General features: G+C 39.3%; 1 protein-coding gene across 1 annotated transcript in view; it reads right to left on the bottom strand.

Moving 5' to 3' along the window:
- The window catches only part of angpt1 (angiopoietin 1), a 55,982-nt gene extending 44,287 nt beyond the window's left edge, over window positions 1–11,695 (bottom strand). The window contains exon 1 of the mRNA XM_077548661.1: window positions 11,251–11,695. Within this exon, the coding sequence (XP_077404787.1) occupies window positions 11,251–11,613 (363 nt within the window). The 5' untranslated portion in view covers window positions 11,614–11,695. The remainder of the gene's footprint in view (window positions 1–11,250) is intronic.
- Between the last annotated feature and the right edge of the window lie 10,396 nt (window positions 11,696–22,091).

Below are 22,091 nucleotides of genomic sequence, written 5' to 3' on the forward strand. Positions count from 1 at the left end.
ATTTTGACACCACCAATTTTTTTTACATTTTAATATTTTAGATAAAATATTCTTTAAATGATAATTAATTAAAAATAAATAATTAAAAAATGTTTTTAGATGTCAGAAAAAGAGAGACGAAAGGTAGATGAAAAACTTTTTTTAATCCTAAAAACGTCAAAAAAGTGACCAAAAAAGTTCCAAAAAGGAAGAGGAGAATTTATGATTTTATTATATATATATATATATATATATATATATATATATATATATATATATATATATATATATATATATATATATATATATATATATAAAAGGCAGACAAGAAAATGTTCAAGAAGTAACTATAAAATGTCCAACAACAAAAGAAGAAATCTTGAAAATGATCATAAAATGTCCACAAAATTGCCAAAAATGTCAGTAAATGGAAAGCAAAAAGGGTAGAAAAAATAGCCATAAAATGTCCAAAAAAGTAAGAAGGGAAGCATAAAATTACCATAATAGCTTCATTAACTCTTTTACTGCCAAAGACGTTAAATGACGTTCTGCAAAAACCTACGGAGGAGCGGCAAAGACGTTAAAAGACGTTCACCCATTTTTTTATTTTTTATTTTGAAACGGGTGCCCTTATGAACCTTTGCTTTCTTCTGTAGGGCACAATAATGCTGGCATGTTAGAAGATATTTTGTGCCAGCTTTTTTATTTGACATATTGATGGTCTTACCTTTCTAGAATAGGTTGCCAGGTAAGAGTTTTCAAATGTTGCTTTTCATAGTTTTAGGGGGAGCCCAAGAGCAAAAAGGAAACAACTGTATCTCATTGTTGCTTTAAGAAACCCAAGCGAGATTGCAACCAAAAGCAAGTGAGCCGCCCATTACTCATTTCTAGTCCATCCAAGTCCACACTGTGGGGGAGCCAGACAGTTTATCTTCTACCCAATATCTCTCACTCACTCCATATCTCCCTCCGTCTCGCTTTGTATCTTTATGAGAGCCATGCCATCAATTTCACACAACTTGAACCGACTCCACAAGCCTTTCTTTCAAAATTTAGCACCTCTTTCAACCATCTGATTGTGATTCTTTTGTGTAAAAACAACCCTTAATCCACCCGGATGAACTCCAAAAAGAAGGCGAAATGGTTCTCTCCTACGGAGCCTCTGGAAAGTTGTCCAGTGTTGACAGACGAAGACATCGTCTCGGAGCACATGTGTCGAGGAGAGTTAAAGAGACGCCGTGGGGAGGTTCAGGCTCGGGAGCAGTATGTGAGGAAGATTGAGGAATTTTCTCCCAACTTCTCTTGAAATGGCGAGTGTTAGATACGAGGGAATCAAGCTGCTTAAATGTAAAACATGAAATCAAGAACAATGACTAAGAAACACACTGGAGTCTAATAAATCACTCCCCTTGCCAGAATCAGCAATAAAAGGCACAATTTCTCAATATTATCCTTTTCTGGAAGTAAAAATGGACGGACGCTTCATTGTTGAGTTCAAATGGCGGAGGCATCCTGATGTTAAAAATAACCAAACGCAATAACAACACAAAAACTGCAAATCTGGAAAAACAAATAAACAGCAGCAATACTATCATCTCTTGTGTTTTCGTTCTAAAAGAAAAATACAGCCAGTTCTGTGATGGAAAAAAGTTCCTAGTTGTGATTTGGCTTTGATCAAACCACTTTACTGGACTCTTACTGTGCGCTTAGATCGACTGTAATGTTTTGCTCTATCTAAGATACGTTATCTCATATTTGGCTCCTAATCACTCAGCGGTGTAGCAGTGGCCGATAGAGCCACGAACCTTGAGCGTTTGGCAACTCTCTTGACTCTAACTTATCACTCAGGATGAAATGACTTCCACTTGCCTGCCCAGAATAATATTATGGACAATCTTTGAAAGAGCCTTTTGTTCTCATTTCAGCCATTTAATGAAAGTATATAAACACAACGGTAGAGTAAAAATACCGTACTGAAAATCATTCCTGTTGTATTTTAAAGGCTTCCCTGCAGAAACATGGAAAAAATGAATAAATAAAAAAAAAAAAAGAGAGAGCAATGATGATGTCATGTCAAATCGGTAAAATTACCAAATGAACAATACTGAGCTCTCCAGAAAAAAAAAAAAAAAGGATCAAATATATTTCTAAATGAAAACAGCCTGATGTTGACCTTTTACTCATCATCTACGATCCATAATACCATTAAAAGATTCAGAGAATCTGTTGAAATCTCTACATATAAGGGCAAGCCCAAAAATCAACATAGATTGCCCCTGATCGTTGATCTCGGGCAACACTGGGTTAAAAATCAGCATCATTGTGTAAAGGATATTGCCATGTGGGCTCAGGAAATGGACTGACGCAAAGTGGGAAAAGTGTGCTGTGGTCTGACAAGTCCACAAAGAAAAAAATCTGCATCATTGTGTAAAGGTGGCTTGTGTAAAGGATATTGCCATGTGGGCTCAGGAAATGGGCTGACGCAAAGTGGGAAAAGTGTGCTGTGGTCTGACAAGTCCACAAAGAAAAAAATCTGCATCATTGTGTAAAGGTGGCTTGTGTAAAGGATATTGCCATGTGGGCTCAGGAAATGGGCTGACGCAAAGTGGGAAAAGTGTGCTGTGGTCTGACGAGTCCACAAAGAAAAAAAACGGCATCATTGTGTAAAGGTGGCTTGTGTAAAGGATATTGCTATGTGTGCTCAGGAAATGGACTGACGCAAAGTGGGAAAAGTGTGCTGTGGTCTGACGAGTCCACAAAGAAAAAAATCGGCATCATTGTGTAAAGGTGGCTTGTGTAAAGTATATTGCTATGTGGGCTCAGGAAATGGATTGACGCAAAGTGGGAAAAGTGTGCTGTGGTCTGACGAGTCCACAAAGAAAAAAATCAGCATCATTGTGTAAAGGTGGCTTGTGTAAAGGATATTGCTATGTGGGCTCAGGAAATGGATTGACGCAAAGTGGGAAAAGTGTGCTGTGGTCTGACGAGTCCACAAAGAAAAAAATCAGCATCATTGTGTAAAGGTGGCTTGTGTAAAGGATATTGCTATGTGGGCTCAGGAAATGGACTGAAGCAAAGTGGGAAAAGTGTGCTGTGGTCTGACGAGTCCACAAAGAAAAAAATCAGCATCATTGTGTAAAGGTGGCTTGTGTAAAGGATATTGCTATGTGGGCTCAGGAAATGGACTGAAGCAAAGTGGGAAAAGTGTGCTGTGGTCTGACGAGTCCACAAAGAAAAAAATCTGCATCATTGTGTAAAGGTGGCTTGTGTAAAGGATATTGCTATGTGGGCTCAGGAAATGGACTGACGCAAAGTGGGAAAAGTGTGCTGTGGTCTGACGAGTCCACAAAGAAAAAAATCTGCATCATTGTGTAAAGGTGACTTGTGTAAAGGATATTGCTATGTGTGCTCAGGAAATGGACTGACGCAAAGTGGGAAAAGTGTGCTGTGGTCTGACGAGTCCACAAAGAAACCAAAGAGGAAAATGACCATCTTGATTGCAATCAGTGCAAAGTTCAAAAGCCAGCATTTGTGATGGTATGATGGTGTAACTTTCACATCTGTGAAGCCACCATTAATGTTAAAAGGTAAATACTAGGGGTGTAAATCTCTCCAAGTAAGACGATTCGACACACCTCTCGATACATGAGGTGAGATCCAATACAAAAATGGTTCGATTTTAGAATGGAGCGATTCGATTCAGTATGATTACGATTTGGTTCGATTCGGTGTAGCGGTGCAACGATTATTTGATTACTCAACAATTAGTCAATTATCAAATTAATTCACAATTATTTCGATACTCCATTGATCATTTGAATATCTCGTTTCTTTTAAAATGATCTAAATCTCGTCATTTGCAAGTGTAAAACAGTGATCAATATTTTTGCATATGGAATGTTCTGACATGTTACAGACCAAATTAGTAACTATCAGTCTTTTAAAATACTGTTTTAACATGCATTTGCCTAATAAAATACGACACTCGTAATTTGCAACTACTAATAAATATATTTTTCAAAAGTGCCATCTTACTAAATGTACACTTTTAGTTTTAGTTATCATCGTCATGCATCGCGATCAGTCATGTCTGGCTCTTCAACACTACTTTGGATTAGGTCCAAAAAATTGTGATTGCGACATCCCTACTACCCATGACCTGTTGTATCACCTCAACGATAGCAAAGATTACTCTAAAAAAAAAAAAAATTAAAAAAAGGGAGAGCAATGATGATGACATGTCAAATCGGTAAAATTACCGAATGAACAATACTGAGCTCTCCAAGAAAAAAAAATAAATAGCAAAGATTACTCTGCATTTTTTTATTCTGACGAGCACTTCATTGGGAAACAGCCCCCCAAAAAGTAATATGGAAGTTACCACTAAGTGAATACAAACCAATAATTGAACAGCAAATTCTCACTTTCACTGCGTGCCTAGCTCCAAGCCAAGAGATAATATAAATCCCGTTCACGTTTAGAACTATGTACTGTACAACCCTGTAGTTAAAACAAAGTAAATCCCATAAAGAGTACCCCCAAGAGAGTGATTCTGTATATTGAGACACAGAAAGCCAACACCGTGCTTTCTTTACAGCTGCAAAATGTAAACCATGCTGTCAAGTCAACAGCGAGCCGGATGATTTACCGAGCTCTACCTAGACGTACTGTCAGCTTTACAAAATGACTCCCGTCTCCACAAACACACATATATCTACCATCGTAATCAATCGTTTCAGCTCGACCTTTATCATCATTTGGCCATAAAGTTTAATGCGTTGTTCAGCATTTCCAGTCATTGCGCAAGTGCCACCAAAACTTACAGTACTTTCTTTCTTTTTTTTTCTGGAGAGCTCAGTATTGTTCATTCGGTAATTTTACCGATTTGACATGTCATCATCATTGCTTTCCTTTTTTTTAATTGTTATTATTATTATTATTTTTTTTTTATTATTATTATTTAAAAAAAAATAATAATAATTTTGTATGTGGGTGAGCATGTGTATGTGCGTGTGTGCCTACAGTACTTTCTAGAAAATGTTATTAGAGTGCGCTTCAGTAATTTTCACGGTGTCCTTTCTACGAGTTGCTTGTCGGGTCAGGAAGGAAGAGCTTCTTATTCCTCTGAGAACGGTCCTTGTCTATCGGAATAAGCCGATTGTTATTTTTGGCCCGCGTCTTTAGAGAAAATAAACTACAGTAGAGGAAGTTGTCCCTAATCTGGAAAGGTTCCTTCTTGGTTCTGTGGCCGTACTGTGTGGCCCTCGGACAGAATTAAGTAAAGAAACATATTCACCCTTTGTTGTATGAGCTCTCGCTATAGAAGACAAACAAGCTGCTGTCCGTGTTTGAGTGTAAATTTTGAATAATTGTTTATGCCGAGCATCGTGCTGGTTGAGAGGCAGAATGATGGGAATTTCACAGGGATAAAACGCTGCCCCGCACCCCCCCCCCCTCCCCTTTCCCTCCCCTCTCTTTGTGCAACAGCTTAGTTTGGCACAGACTGTCCTTCTCAAGAAACCCGGGTCTGAGCTACTTTTGACTGAGAAGATCTATTACTTTCACTCCCGAACCATGAGACTTAAAAGTTTGGCTTGCTAATTGACCACCTTTGCCAAATTTTCATTATCGGTGAAATATTAGAAGCGGAGTGAGAATCTGTAATTTTAATGTGTTGGTGAAGGACTCTGGTTAGTGGCCTGGTGGGTCGTGTCTGGTCGGTGCTGGATTTCACTTTCCTTTCTTTGGTCCTTCCTCGGGTCTCCTGACAGCCTCACGACTCTGGCTGGAAGTGTTCGGTTTAGGTGAACAGTATGGGATTTTTTAAATAGGTTTTAGGTGAACTAATGAATACACACACACTCGCACGCACACACGCACATGCACACAATCACCCACATACAAAAAAAAAAAAGGGAGCGCAATGATGATGACATGTCAAATCGGTAAAATTACCGAATGAACAATACTGAGCTCTCCAAAAAAAAAAAAAAAGTAATTTTAATGTGTACGGAGTGGTCACTTAACTTTCGTTTTTATTGTTTCTGAATGCATTCAAAGCAATGATTTACACTGTTAATCAAATTAGCAACTGGAGAGTGAATATCATCACATTTTATTTTCGTGCCGATCCATGTCTTTAAGCGCCTTAGTGATCGAGCGTCAGTCACTGTATTGAACAAGCAACCTCTTCTTGGCAAAAAAGTTCTAAAAATACAGCCAAAAATTATATTATACTATATCTAGCTGACAATTACACATAAAGAAAACCCAAGAAATTGGTAAATGACTTTCAAATCATAATACATATGAACCATTGATATGGTTTTAGACAAAGGAGGGCGCGTCAATGAATTTTGAGCTTGCGTCATTCAGCAATCGTCAACAGTCCGCAAACCCTTCCGTCGTCGCCAATCCGTCGATATTTCAAGCAGAACCGCATTGTAATCATCCGTCATTCGTCCATTGCGCAGCAAAATGAGCGCCCGTCATTGATGGATTGCCAAATTTATTGACGAATTGAAAAACCCCTTCTGGCAATTTTATGTTCGTCAATTTTTGTTTCCCGTCAATCGGCAACAAAATGGGTGTCAGTCATTGACAGACCTTACGTCAATATTGATGGAATGCCCACCTCTGGTTTTAGATCTTGTTTTTAGGTGGGTTCTCAATCACACAATTTTCAAGAATTTCAAAATTAAACCTGAATGAAAAGGCTAGAAATACACACACACACACACACACACACACACACACACACACAAAAAGCCTCAAATTCGCCCAAACAAGTTTTTATGCTTGGAGGGGCTGGATTTTTCAGCATATCGATATGAAAATGCAATTTTGGCTATTCAAATGGGTTTTGCAAATAAACGATGACAGGGCCGGATACCACGTAGCACGTTTTAACCAAATATTAAATTGCATGTGAATATTGTAGTCACAAAATTTTTGGGGTGTACAATAAAGGTATGTTTGGGGGGGGGCGTAGAAATATAAAAACTTCTGGAATTAATAAAAGAAGCCAACATAATTTTTTTGTTAACTGTCCTATTTACTAAATAATACCGAATGGAAACGGGCAAATTTTTATTGGTTAACAAATGCACGTAAACAACTCTTGATCCATTGTAAATTACACTTGGAATTGGTTTCAGCATCACAACGGGCCATATACCACTGATGGGCGAACATTTGCGAGTGTTGGCGAAAGTTGCAAATGCACACTCTCGTCAGTATTCGTTCAAGATGTGCAAATGTTCGCATAGAGTTTTAATAGTTTTTCGTATCACAAGAAAATATTAAACATTTAGCAAACGTGAATGAACCCTGAGAAGAAATCAACATTGCTGCTTGTTTCCTTTTTTTAAATTTTTTTTTTTTATTATTATTATTTTTTTTTTCTGGAGAGCTCAGTATTGTTCATTCGGTAATTTTACCGATTTGACATGTCATCATCATTGCTCTTTTTTTTTTTTGTGGGTGAGTATGTATACTGTATGTGCGTGCGTGTGTCTTCATTAGTTCACCTAAAACCTATTAAAAATTCCCATACCGTTCACCTAAACCGAACACTTCCAGCCAGAGTCGTGAGGCCGTCAGGAGACCCGAGGAAGGACCAAAGAAAAGAAAGGAAAGCTGCTTGTTTCCTGCCGCCGGTTGCTTGGGAGATCAGAACCAAGCTTGTCTAAGGTTCTTCCCTGGTGGGCAGGCAAGGGAAGTAATCCTTGGACAAACACACGCCACCTTTTGACTGGTCAGGAATGTTATCAGGGACCATAAACTCTCCCCTGCATTGAGGAAAGGACGATCGAACTTGAAATGCTTCCTCAACAGCTGTTTGCTGCGTCACTCTTCCTCCCCCTTACCCCACGCAGTGAGCCGAGAACCCCGGCACGAGGCAACTATCTGGAACAGTCTCTTTTGCCCATCTCTTTCATCAGGGCTGGTTCGAGCCACATCAGTGCAAGTGTTCTCCAAGTCAAGCAGTAAAAATGGTGATTAAAGTTAGATAGACTGACAGGGCCCTTCATCTTCTGTCTGAAAAAAAAATGTTAACTGCATCCTCATGTACCCTCCTATGAAGTGTTTTTGAATTGTTAAAGGCTACACAAACAGAACAGCAACTGACAAAAGTTTTTAGCAATGGGCTTTAAAAGTTTTATGGAGAGTATAAAAATAAACACTGTAGCAATACTGTGGTCAGCCATTATTGTTTCGGTCGTGTGGTAATCTCGCACGCCCAGACTGAACATTTACACTTTCAGTCCATTTTCCACAGACGACCATTTGAGTGATATTAATGTGATTTTTTGTTATTATTGGTGCATTGTTTTTTTGTGAAATAATAAAAAAATTACAAAACTGCCAAGTGTGTGGAGATCATTTTACTACTCCACTTTCCAAGCCTATTGGTGACCTCTTTTTTTTTTCTCCCTTTTTAATTTTTTTTTTTTTCTGGAGAGCTCAGTATTGTTCATTCGGTAATTTTAACGATTTGACATGTCATCATCATTGCTCTCCTTTTTATTTTATTTTTTTATTTTATTTTTATATTTTTTATTTTTTATTTTTTTTGTATGTGGGTGATTATGTGTATGTGCATGTGTGTGTGTGCATGCGAGTGTGTGTGTATTCATTAGTTCACCTAAAACCTATTTTAAAAATCCCATACCGTTCACCTAAACCGAACACTTCCAGCCAGAGTCGTGAGGCCGTCAGGAGACCCGAGGAAGGACCAAAGAAAGGAAAGTGAAATCCAGCACCGACCAGACACCACCCACTGGTTATTGGTGACCTCTTAATAAAATGTGTTAAAATTATTGTGGAATATCTTTACGGAAGAATGTTGGTATTCTATTCCAAACTGTCAATTGATTTTCTTACGAATCTACTCAGGGAAGAGTTATGGTTGTATTAGCAGTGGTAGCAAACGTCCTCATATGCTTCCATTTTTACATTTGAGGACTTATCCTCTAATGAGGACTCATTAGTCAATCTGTCATTCGCCCAACGCCGCCTTTTTGTTTTTATAGTATCACTTATACTATCTTGGAATAATGGGGTCCACCACACAAAGATAAAGCTGGTGTTATTTCACCCCTGGCCTTTCTTGACACACAGACTGCTTTTGAATAAACACACAGAATTTGGGAAACTGATGCGTCAAAGCGAGAACTGGTGAAAACCATTATCAACAGTTTATGTTGAATCGGGTTACCATTTGCTGTATGGGTAATGGGTATTGTTATCTGAAATTTCAAGATACAGCGTTCCCTCGTTTTCCGCTGGAGTTAGGTTCCAAAAAATACCAGCAATAAATGAAATCCGCGAAATAGTTAGCTTTATGTTTTACATTTATTAAAAATGTTTTAAGGCTCTAAAACCCCATCTCCACACAGTTTATACGATTTTCTCAAGGCATTTACATTTTGTCACATTTATCTCTTGTTTAAACATTCTCAATGTTCAAACCTTCATAAATTGTATAAAATAGGCACCACCAAAATAGTGAACCACGTTATAGCGAGGGAACCCTGTTTTCTATAAACCTTGTTCCTCATAACCCGTTTAACGCAATCAGTTTAGTTTATACATACTTGTGGTGTTTCTCCAAACACATTTGCGGGAGGCTTAACTAACCTCTCTCTCACTCTACCTCCCGGATTACAAATTCAACCAACACCCCACTATGACACACTATGACCAACACTCATGTGGTAACTTAGTGAAAAAATGTCTACTACCTTGAATGTGAGGAGTGAAAAACCTTTTCAAGAGAAAATGGAAAGCAGGCGCTCTGCCGTGTAGCTCAGGCAGTTTTACGACAACATTGTGGTTGCTAGCAAATAGACCAAAGTTGATGAATTCCTCGGTTCCTTTGTCATCTATCAAATCCATGAGGTCTTATCGGAGTGCACATTAGCTTCATGTTACATTGCTATTTCGTACAGATAAAACAAACCATTAGCTTTAAGCGGCTAACTATTTTGGGTCTTACTGGTGCTTTTGTTAAAAATGACAATTTTCAATGTATTTGATTGGTGCTTTAGCTTTAGCTTCTCCACACTAGTACGGCTGAAAAAAATAGACATTGTAACATTGTTTGCCACAGAAAGGAGCAACATCTTACCCAAGAGGATATTTAGAAGAGCAAGGCCATGGAGTAAGATACAGCAGTTGTCAAGGCTAAGGCAAAGCAGCTAGCTAACAATAGCATGTGTGTTTATTTTAGACAACTTCAAATGTGACAATGTTGTGATGATAACAAATCTGCTTAACCAACGAGTGACCAATCTAAGTCACATACGTGACATTAGCTTGTCAAGACACAAGTCCAGCAAGACAGACCTTGTTTTGCTAGTTGAAGTGTGTCACTAGCAAACCAAAGCCCTTGTCTCCACTCTTAAGGATAGAAAATGTGGATTATTGAAACATTAAATTATTTAAGAAATAACTTGAATATTGAGGACTTTAAAATAATGTATTGAATTCGTTTTGTAGTCTAATGACAATCTTGGGGGTTATATGCACACATATTTGTCTTAAATAAATAAAGGAAGCATTTTCATACTTGGTCTTTTCTAACTCTGCGTGTCCCTTGGGGCTCTCCCTTACTTCCTGCCATTAAAGAGACAACCCACTGGAGAACACGGGGTGACTGACGTATAACTACTTCTGCTCTCTGACTGACTCGGTGAAACCCACTGAATTCATCATTCACTTGTTGACAAAATAAAAACAAAAGACATGTGGTGTTGAAGTTTCCGGCACAGATAAGTCGGAAGAGGTTATAAAAGAATAAAATGTATTCGGAATTCCACGGAATTCCACAAAACCAATGACAGTAAATGTTTTACGACAATTAGCAAGGGATTATACCGAAGGTATTTCTTAAAATGACCCTATTGTGCAATAGGTCCTCCCCGTTGACTTTTCACACTAAAACTGACCCCTTAGCACAAAACACTCTTGAAAACTGGAGTACAACAGCAAACACCGCTCAGTCTAAACCAGAGAGTCTCATTCCACAAACCCAAACAAGAAATTGGGCAAAGCCACAAACAGACGCTCTGCAGAGACCACACACCCACGGGAACACAAACATCTCAACAAACACTCTCCAGCAAGACCACTTCAAACGAAATCCATCAAGGCTGGTTAAAGATGTGATGCAGTTTCTTTCTCAACACTGCTATTCTATTTTAGTCCTCCATGTGCAAAGTCAAGCAGTGATGCAAGGTTTCACCCTTAACCTGAACACTTCCTTACCTTCTGTAGCCACTGAGTGTAATTCTCCATAATGTGTTCAAGCTGCTGGATTTTCTGTTTGGGAAAGTCTGGATCAGGTGGCGGTGCATCTCTCTGGAGGGAATTGGCGTTATACTGCGGGCTTCCTTTTGCCTCCCGGCAGGAACCCTCCCCAGCGGCCCCTCCTTCAGGTAGGATGAAGGTGTAGGTGCACTGGCCATGCTGGATTTTATGGAATCGTCTGCTGCCACTTCCTCCGTTGTTGCTGCTGCTGCCGGCGCTGCTGTCGGCCCCTCTCCTTTGCTCGCCTCCTCCGCAGCTCACTATCACGACGATAGCTGTCAAAGACAGCAAGTGATACACAAAAGTGTAGCACAGCATCATATCAGCGGTGAGCAACGGGAGTCTTTTATCTTCTTTTGCTTGGTTGGTGTTTTGGCTGGATGTTTCCTTCGGATGGGCATCAAGAGGCTGTGAAGAACGTTGTTGGTTTCAAATGTATGAAGTCCATCTTTAAATTGGAGGGCCACCATTGAAAGCCAATGTTGTCCTTGAGATGCTGCTTTTCGTTAGCTCCTTTAAGTTTTGCACATCTGCAGGCTGACAACTTGGTTATCTTGATCTTCTTCCAAGTAAGCCAAAGTCAGCAGCAAACTGGGCATCAGTCACTCAGCGCTTTTAAAAATAGGTGGTGGGTAATCTGGGATGGTGCAGTTGGACCTCCCCTGGTCACCTTTCTGCTTTCCCCCTTCTGCTCTCTGGCTTAATGACTGCAGGGAGTGAGAGATACTCTCACTGAAGAACAGTTCCGAGCTTCCAGCACACTCTGAGCCTGCCCCTTGTAGAGCCTGCGGAGGAATGTGAGTGTGTGCATGTACAAGTTTGTGTGTATTGTGTGTGTGCCTGGCAATAAGGGACCCCAGCACAGAGGATGTGCTTAGACTGTGAGGGTCGGCTTACAAGCGCTCGTACTGGAGGCTATGTGGCCGAGCTGCCTTTTTGGCTCTGTGTTGACCATAAACAAAAATAAACGCGTTTGTTTGGTATAATTATTTGTTCCTATTTGATAGGAAGCATTGCATCAGCCATGTTTAAAGAAACATTGTTTGCCAGTTAGTAAGCTTCTAGTTATGCCTACTTTTGACCAAACGAGTAATCAGATGTGGGCGCGACAGTGAACTTCCATCATTTGCCAGCGATGAATTGTCCGTCAACATCAGTCCATCATTGTCCCAGGTCATCTCAGTCCATCACCGTTATTTTAATCGCGTTCCCTTCATCGCTGAATTGTATTTAGAGACGGCTATTTTGGGACAGTCAGTAATCCCTTCACAAAACAAGATTGCATCTCAAGGGGTTTATCCTAAATTAATAAAGAATTTTCAACAACAACAAAACTACAAGATTAACAGCACAGTTTTATTCATCTGGAAAACGTTTGTGCGACTTTACACACCTGCTTCTCCTCCCCAAAATGCCATTCGCCTTTGCTTGACGGCCAAAAATTGGTACTGTCCGCGCTTATCCCTCAGTTTTTCAAGTTACCGTTAATCGCCAGTCCACCAGTGAAAACCTATGGACCTTCCTTCGTTACTGACGGACTGGTGACGACACAGTGTAAATGTCCATCTTTGTTTGTAAATCTAACTGGCAGAGACCATTACATTAATGTAGTCCTCGAGTTATGAACGAGTTCAGTTCCTACGCTGGCGACGTAGCCCCTAAGTCGGATTTCACCGCTAAAGTCGAAATTTACGTCAAAGTGCTTTGTACAGAGTCATTTAAAAAAAAACATATTTACGGCACCCGGAAATTGCGGGAACCAACATTTTGTGTTTCCGCGCAGACATTTATTGCTGACGGACGGCAAAGCGGAGCTTGGAAACTTTAAACATGGAAATGTGACGCGCTTGACGGCGAACAGACCTGCTCAATGGACGCTCGTTGCTGGAGTTATCAACAACGCAACTTTAAACAGCTTTAAAATGGCGTGATTACTGTGGGAAATGAGGCACGGGCGTCGTAAAGTCGAAATGTCGAAACGCGAGGACTCCCAGTATTTCCATGTGTTTGTTTCCTATTTTTATGTGGCCATGGTATAATTAATATTGTGTACACTCTTGCATCTTACCCATCCCTGCGTGATCTACATGGGCGCGTTGCGTTCACATTAGATGTCGCATTTGTTTTTGTAATGCGAATGGTACATAAAAACATCGGATTTAACAAAAAATATGAATTGCAGTGTGAATGTAGCCTAAGTGATTCTTATGGATATCATTGAAACCAACAGACAACTCTGAATTGATTGAGTAAAAGTACGCATCACCACTTTTGTCTGTCACAACCATAAGAGGCCAGCACAAGTTTGAGAACGCCGATCGTATATCGTCTTTTTGGTCTGATGATGAAGTGCAGTCCCCCATGATGACGTCTTCTTCTTGCGTGAATTAACGTGATGACGTATATTTCGGAGGCAACTGGGCCCGGGCACGGTTTGGTTAGAGTAATGTGAGTGCGGGCCAGAGGGGGACAGGAAAGGGGGGTCAATCAGGCTTCAGTACGGTACGGAAGAAATGGCCCTAGGGTGAGAGCGCCCTTACTTTTAGTCTACAATTTCTTTGAGACAAAAAATCTATATATATTTTTTGGATTGATAATATCGGTTTGATTTCTACTGCAACAATTGAAGGATTCATTCAAGAACCCGTTGTGACAGGTGCCTCTTAGAGTAATGATGTCATGATGGTGACACTAACAGGAGAGGGACACCGCAGAGCCATTAGCACAAGATGGCTGCTATTCCTCATTAGTCCCGTTGTGCTCCCAAATCTGAGCTCGCCACAGGCATGGTCTATATCTGATGTCAAAGTAACCATGCCCAATCCCCGCTTGCACCCTAATCCCTCCCATGTGACGTCTCTGGCCAGAACAGAGACCTGGGAAAAAAAAATGTCAGGAGTTGGGGTGTGATGGTGTTAAACAGTAAAACAGTTTACCTTTATGCCGAAAGGTTAATGCAGGTTCATGGACAGGAGATTTTAACGGAGCTCATGGTTTAAAGTAAATGTAGGATAAATGTTTTGTAAAACTAGGATGACCGAATTTTCCAAATTACAAATCAAGTCATGAAAATTTAGCTGAAAATCAAGTGTACAATAAATCCTCACCAGGGACTATTTATAACAAATGTAAGTGCTAGTCAATCTGGTGACTGGTGTTTGTGTTATTACTTTAGTTAATACTAGATGCTATCTTGGGTCACAATTCAATAGCGCTGAACATGTCAATGCACTCACCGTTATCCAACACTATTTGCTTGGTCCCGGTGTTGTGGCAATGTAGTTACCCCCGAAAAATCTGTATTCCTGCCCCTGCAACTTGAGTTGGCACGTCAAATAAATTCTAAGATGTTTCCACGTACTATTAAAAATGAATGTATGTTGAAAATAATTCCTAATTAAATTTGTTTTTACCGGTGATTGGTTTATCCTCGCGAACATACACATAAAAATTGGCTAGACTATCAAGAAAAAAGAAGAAGAAAAAAAACTGGATACAGAAACACGATCTGCATAAAACTGGGACTGGCGAAATCCACCGGACTCAGGACACATGGCTGAAACGGGACTGTCCCTTTTGAATCCCAAAGACCAATTTAAGTCCCAAATCAAACTGTGTATACTCACCTTAACAAGTTAGAATGGCTCTCATAACAAAAAAGAGTGAAAATAAAATCTTTAATCCTTTCTTCTGAATGATTGGATTCACTCCAGCACACGTCTATGAACTATGTGCCAAGTTCACATTTGCTGTAGTTACATGTAAACGGCTTGGGAGACAAAGAACAAAGGGCTAAACTATCCTGTGAGTGGTCCGGACTGATAGCAGGTGCAGCTTCGTACTCCTTGAAAATGTTGCACATCATTAATTTCCCCAAGTCTTCTCATTGTGGTGCCATTGAACACTTACTTAACTAAGAGAAGACAAGACAGCCTATAAAAGTCCAACTGATCTCATCAGGATGTTCATTTTATGCATATACCTAGTTTATATTTCAATCAGAATATATGAAGTCCAGTACATATGACTTATATAAACTCAATGTTATGCTCTGTCTGTTGCATTTGAACCTTTTCACGCAACACATGCCACAGCTGAAGGCGAATAAATATTTACTGGAAAGCCAGCAAATCACACAGCTACGAGTCAAATTTGAAGCCTTCTAGTTTTTTTCCATTGTCACTAATGGTGGAGCATCCATCCATTTTCTTAACCGCTTGTCCTTACAAGGGTCGCGGGGGGCGCTGGAGCCTATCCCAGCTGGCTACGGGCAGTAGGCGGGGTACACCCTGAACTGGTTGCCAGCCAATTGCAGAACGGTGGAGCAATGATAGTAATATGAAACCGTATGTTTATAAAGCGGTATCAATGGTCAAGCGAATGCCTTCTGTTATCCCAACAGTTGGCGTATCCTGGATCATTTGTGTTTTACAAGCAGAGTTGCCAAATCCAGGTCCAGAAAGTAAAAACCCTGCCACAGTTTGGCTTTAGCCTCAGGCGCTAGTTACCTAGCTAGCTCCCATGGTGCTCGTTTACCTGCTAGGTTGCTAGCTAGCTAGCTAGCACCCATGGTGCTCGTTTACCTGCTAGGTTGCTAGCCAGCTAGCTAGCACCCATGGTGCTTGTTTACCTGCTAGGTTGCTAGCTACCTAGCTAGCACCTATGGTGCTCGTTTACCTGCTAGGGAGCTAGCTAGGACGAGGGGCTAAAGTCAAACATTGGCAGGGTTTTACCTTTCTGAACCTGGATTTTGAAGTGATATTATGTCCCTCCATTAATTACTGCAACAAAAGCAATCCGAAAGTTCAAGTTGATACTTTGTATATAATTTTGCTAACTACGTGCTATAACTCCATCTGTTGTGGCTTTGTTCAACCCCTGCACCTTCCCAGACGCTAATCACGTACGGCCGCACATTGTGTAGTCAACTTTGTACTTTAAACAGTGGACTCGTTCCCAAAAACAACATTGTCACAATCCTATTTGGCCGTTAAGACGTCACTCGAGCGCTGTTTGCAATTTTCAATCATAAAATTGAGCGTGTGAACACAAGTACAAACAAAATACGACCTTTGTTGCCGCAAAACTTGCACGCCGGAAAGGTCAGTTGGGGATTTGGCGCAAGTTCCGCTTCTCGTCTCACTGAATAAACACACTGCAATGTCGATCAGCGAGACACAAAAACACATTAGATGCGGAGCTTTAATCATACTTTTTTTTTTAGTTTTAGTGCTTTTTTCACTATTTTGATCACATATCCACCTAATCAAACGAAGTGATGCATGTGCTATGTCAGATTGAGTTTAACTATTGTGGGATTACGGAATAGCTACAGTATAAATAATGTGACTGAAGTCAAACAAAGTGATGCCTTTCTTTGGTGGTCCCACATCAGCTACATCAGCCATCATCGGAAAAACAGTATACATACATTGAAATAAAATGAATACAAATATTTTTAATCCTTCTTTCTTTCAATAAGGGACAACACTTGATTGATTTATCTTGATGTTTGTTTTTATGGACTTGTAGTGTAGGTCGCGCTTTGACCTGCAGTTTTTGATGGATTTGTTTGAACTTTCATTCTCTCTACAGAGAGGCACTGACTAATCAGGGAGGAGATACTTAAAAAGTTAAAAGGCTTTTTGTGGACCGTTTTCTAACTCATCTCCCGGTTCATCCCACTAATATGCATATGAAGTATGATTGCTAGAGATAGATTAAAGGATAGATTAAAAAAAATAATAATAATTTGATTCAGTCAAACATGCATGGCTATCCTTTGATGGCCCCAAGGTTAGTTTACCGGGAGTTCAGGTGCGTTCTGCGGAGGAGACTCATTTCGGCCGCTTGTATCCGAGATTTTGTTCTTTCGGTCACGACCCACAGCTCGTGACCATAGGTGAGGGTAGGAACGTAGATCGACCGGTAAATTGAGAACTTTGCCTTTTGGCTCAGCTACTTCTTCACCACAAAGATTTCACATGTTGATTCAAATTTTAAAAAAATTATAATGACTTTTAGAGGTGCCACCCAAATGAGCTAATTTAGTCATTTTATTATAGCTAAGCTAGCTAAATTTCTCTTGTGGTATAGCTTCAGTGTAGTTTAGATTTATTTTTTAGCTTACACTGTAGTATGCTACATTTTCCAAATAGCTTGGCGACCTCTGCTCTGCCTAAATCATAGTTTAAATCATCGTTTTAAATTGGTCATTTTAATAACGTGTAACTAGCTAAATTTCTTGGTGGGTACTTTCAGTGTAATTGATGTTTTTGTTTTGTTTTCTTTTGTTTTTTGTTTTTTTAATTGAACTTATGAAAATAAAGAAAACACATTACAAGTCTGAAACATGAATTGAAGTAAAAAAGAAAAAAAGAATAGAAAAAAGGAAAAGTTTATATGTTCAAAAGGGGTAGGAGGAAGTTAAAAACTTATCTAGTCCTACCCCTTATTCGTTTTATGTTGATAAAATGATAAGGTAATGTATTTCAACAAAAGAAAATGTATAAACCTAATCATATATATAAGTGCACTTTAACATACGCACATTTGCCATTTGCTTGTGGCTTACTCCGTAACGCGCTACATTTTCCAAATAGCTAATTCTGACAAAATCATAGTTTATCATGTAGTCATTTTATTATGGCCTAGCTAGCTAATTTTCTCTGCTTGGTAGCTTCAGTATGCCGGTAGTTAAGGTCGATGCATTTAATGTAGAATAGCTTATAGCTTATGTCGCGCACTATTTTTTCAAAAGAGCTTGCCCAACTCTGCCTAAATCTTATCATACAACCTGTTCTCAAAAATAATAAAGTTCTTCAGTCTGTTTAGTGAGCAAGCTCTGCAAGAAATATCGCAAACGTGCAATTATTTGTATATTGATTTTATTGACAAAAATGAGCATAATATTATTTTAGGTAAGCATAAATGGTGAACGAGAGAGCAAAAGAAAAGAATACAAACAAGCCATTTCATGCACTGCTTTGAACAAATAAATACACTGCACATGCCACAAATTCTCAAGGGAATAATTATATTTGGAGGATTATAAAAATATGCTATACTAGATGTTTTATCCATTGTTTTATTTTAGTTTTACAATTCATCATCAAATTGTCTATATTTTATTGATTCATGAGTTGAAAGCTTGATGATCCATAAATCCATGAACAGACTGTACATGAAAATATATACCTCTATGAAAAATACGTCTTTTTTTTTTTGCATGCATGCATGTATGATTTTTGCTCATTTCCATTGTTTTCATATCCAGTCGTGCATGTCCATATTGTACCGTGTACACTTTTGCGGCTAGGTTTGTGTCTCTTTTTATAATATAGTATCTCGCACCACATTCTGTATATTTTTGTGTGTCATTTCTATGAACCCTGAGTCCTTTAAGTAGTAGAAAATAAAGAAAACGACTCACTAAGCTCAAAGTCAAAGCCAAATACGCAAGCCAAAAAGTTGATTTCGTACTTATTAATGCCTGAAAAAGGACATTTTATACATGTCCTGATTTAACAGCCTAAGATATGGGCAGTACATGCTTTTACCATTTAGGGTGGCTATCGTCGGTTTGCACAATATTGAGGTTGTGATAGTGCTGCACGGATTTTCTTACTGTTGCAAAACAAACAAAATGATATCCAAAATCTGACCACTGCACACCAAAATAATATATTTTGGGTTTGTGAGGGAACTTTAGTATTATGAAGTTTTTTTTTCTTTAGCCGCAATGTGATGATGATATCAGCAAAAACAAAACAAAGGAAAGTGCAGTTATTTCTGATGTGTGGCGAGAAAAACAGCGCCTAATGAAAAACTGTCTGACTTGGTAATCAGAAGTAAACGTCTCATTATTCTGTCATGATTGATGAATTGACTCCTTTTGTTGTTGTTGTTTTTTGCCCTCTCGTCTTCTAATTTGACCTTATCGGTTTCATGTCAGCAAATTAGTTCAAAGGTGGACAGGTGCTATAAACTTGGCCACAAGATGTGTATGTTTAACAGAATTCTGCCGCGTCAAATAACGCCAGCAGCGTTCAAATGGTTTACATCATGTCACCTTGTTTTATGGGTCAAGGGGCCGGCACTAAACACAATCAATGACTGGCCCGCTCGCCTTGCCTTCACGACACACGAGTCGCGGCCTTCGGGCGCTCGTGACTGCGAACGTGTCACGCTCCAAAGCTGCTGTTACCAAGTCCAAATAAATGGAAACTAAATTAGCAAATGGGGAGCAAAAGCAGCACCACATGGTACTTGACCTCCAGGACCCGAGGGTTTGACCAACTTGATGATTTGGCTGGTTGTTTGTTGCTTCTGGTGTTCCAACAGTTGAACGAGCTGAGACGCTTCTTATTTTTACGCAAATGGGCGGACAGCTGGGCCATTGCGAACTCACATCCTCTTCAGGCTACGTCTCCGCGGACTGAGGTTTAAGATTAAAAACAGGGAGTGGCAAACCATCTGTAGTTCGTTACCACGCACTAGTCCGTTCTAATACTTGGATTAGGTTAACAATTTAAATAAGTCTGCAACAAAGTACTTTGAAAAAGCCATCATGAGCTCTTTTGTCTTTTTTTTTTGTCTTCAGTAGCAACCATTTTCTTTTTTCTTTTTTTATTATTATTTTTTTCTGGAGAGTTCAGTATTGTTCATTCGGTAATTTTACCGATTTAACATGTCATCATCATTGCTCTCCTTTTTTTTTCTCCTTTTTTTTTGTATGTGGGTGATTATGTGTATGTGCGTGTGTGTGTGTGCGTGCGTGCGAGTGTGTGTGTATTCAATAGTTCACCTAAAACCTATTTAAAAAATCCCATACCGTTCACCTAAACCGAACACTTCCAGCCAGAGTCGTGAGGCCGTCAGGAGACCCGAGGAAGGACCAAAGAAAAGAAAGGAAAGTGAAATCCAGCACCGACCAGACACCACCCACCAGGCCATTAGCAACCATTTTTGATAGATGGATAATAATAAATATATCTTTTATTTATCATATACAGATTAGTGACAGATTAAATGCTCTTCCACTAAATGGCAGAAACTTTTTCCAAGTATGTATAAAAGATCCACTATCCGAACGCAACAGCAAAGGGTTTGAAGCAACCACCAAAATAACCACAACTATAACTTTTTTTCAGGTCAGCACAAAAAAACAACATTAAGTGTGAGAACTGAGCTCATTTTGTATAGTTTGTCCCAAAAATCAAGTCACTCAAAATTTTAAAAGCATTTAGGTTCTATGTTTGTCCTGCATATCTTTCCAAACCCGCAAAAAAATGTTACGCCTTAACACATTGTAGCATAAGACCTAGTGTAAGCACGACTCATAGCCGTATATGGAGAGAGTTTGGCCAACGCAGCAGGGTAACATGTGATTGGTCAACTGCTGATCACATGACATATGGACGCCATCTTGTTACCCTGCTTTACCCATTCGTTACGAAGATGGAAGTCAATTTGAATGTCGTGAGCTAAAAAAAAAAAAATGACGCAATGCGCTTGTCCTCATGAGAAACGTGGTCTTCCTTTAGGCATAACGTTACCGACTGGAATTTTCTCCACATTTTCACCCGTAAATGTTTTACAGCATATTTCTTGTCATGGTGAAATTGGTCAGCCCTCAAAGGCTGATAAGATTTAGGAGTTTTTTAAAATTATATATACTGCATATATATATAGAAAATCATGAGGTTTTTTAAGTGTTTTGCCCTTGATATGATAAATATATAATTAAATCATTTGAAGATATAAAAACATTTTGAATACAGTTGTCAGATTGTTAAAGGTTAAAAGGGCAAACTGTTTGATCTAAAGCAACGCACATCTAAGTTCAAGTTCATACAGATTTTTGCATTTTGTTTCTGCAAAAGTCAAGTTCCTTCTTTAAAAGTCTGCCTTTCAGTTGCTGACAACCCTCCCAAAGAATAAAAACAAGAAATGTCCGGGTGGTTTGCCAAATGTGATGGCACATGTTTTTAATATTGCTTTGTAGAATACTGAAAAACAGCAAAGATTCATGCTCTTTGGCCATGTAACATTTGTCATACGTTTTCCTAATGACGCCTGATTTTTGTATTTCTGTGGCCTATCTGAGAATGTAGCATACATATGCATCCGTTGCAAACTGGTAATTAACACCAAATGTGTGTAGCAGGGAACCTTTTACATCATCTCTCGCATCAATTGCTTGTCCGTCACCATGTAGGACGTTGGAAACAAGCCATTCTTTCACCATTACACTCAACCCCTGCTGACTTTTTTATATTTCTCCTTCATTCCTCCTCCGACTATGATGATTGAGATGTTTTCGACTAAACACCTTCATATGTTGAGCTGTGCTTGCCAGAAAAGTTCCGCACACATGGAGATTGCTCCAGCATTATGGCCTCTCAGGGGCTTATTAAATCCCACTTGGCTTGTCAAGGCTATTTATGGGGATTATACGGAACACCACTCACAGGACGATAGGTGCTAATCCGAAAGTGACCAGCGAGGAGGAGAATTCCCAACTGAAGAGAGTAATGACTCAGCTTTTTTCCAACACTTAACCAGGTGTCTCTTCTGGGATCGTAAGTCAACTTTCAGATCCACCCTCAATATGGACCATGTCGTCTATCAGGTTAGAAAAATATGAGTGCATTAGAAGAGCTCGACAGCTGAAGGAGATCTCCATTTTAGCATTGCAAGTTCAGAACATACATTTTTTCAATTCACAAGATATTTAGTGGGGAAATTGGCTTGTGATTTTGAGCAAGTTAAAAAAAAAAAAATTCATAACAAAAGTA

Source organism: Vanacampus margaritifer, chromosome 17 (assembly GCF_051991255.1).
Source record: "Vanacampus margaritifer isolate UIUO_Vmar chromosome 17, RoL_Vmar_1.0, whole genome shotgun sequence".
In the NCBI taxonomy this organism is placed as follows: domain Eukaryota; kingdom Metazoa; phylum Chordata; class Actinopteri; order Syngnathiformes; family Syngnathidae; genus Vanacampus; species Vanacampus margaritifer.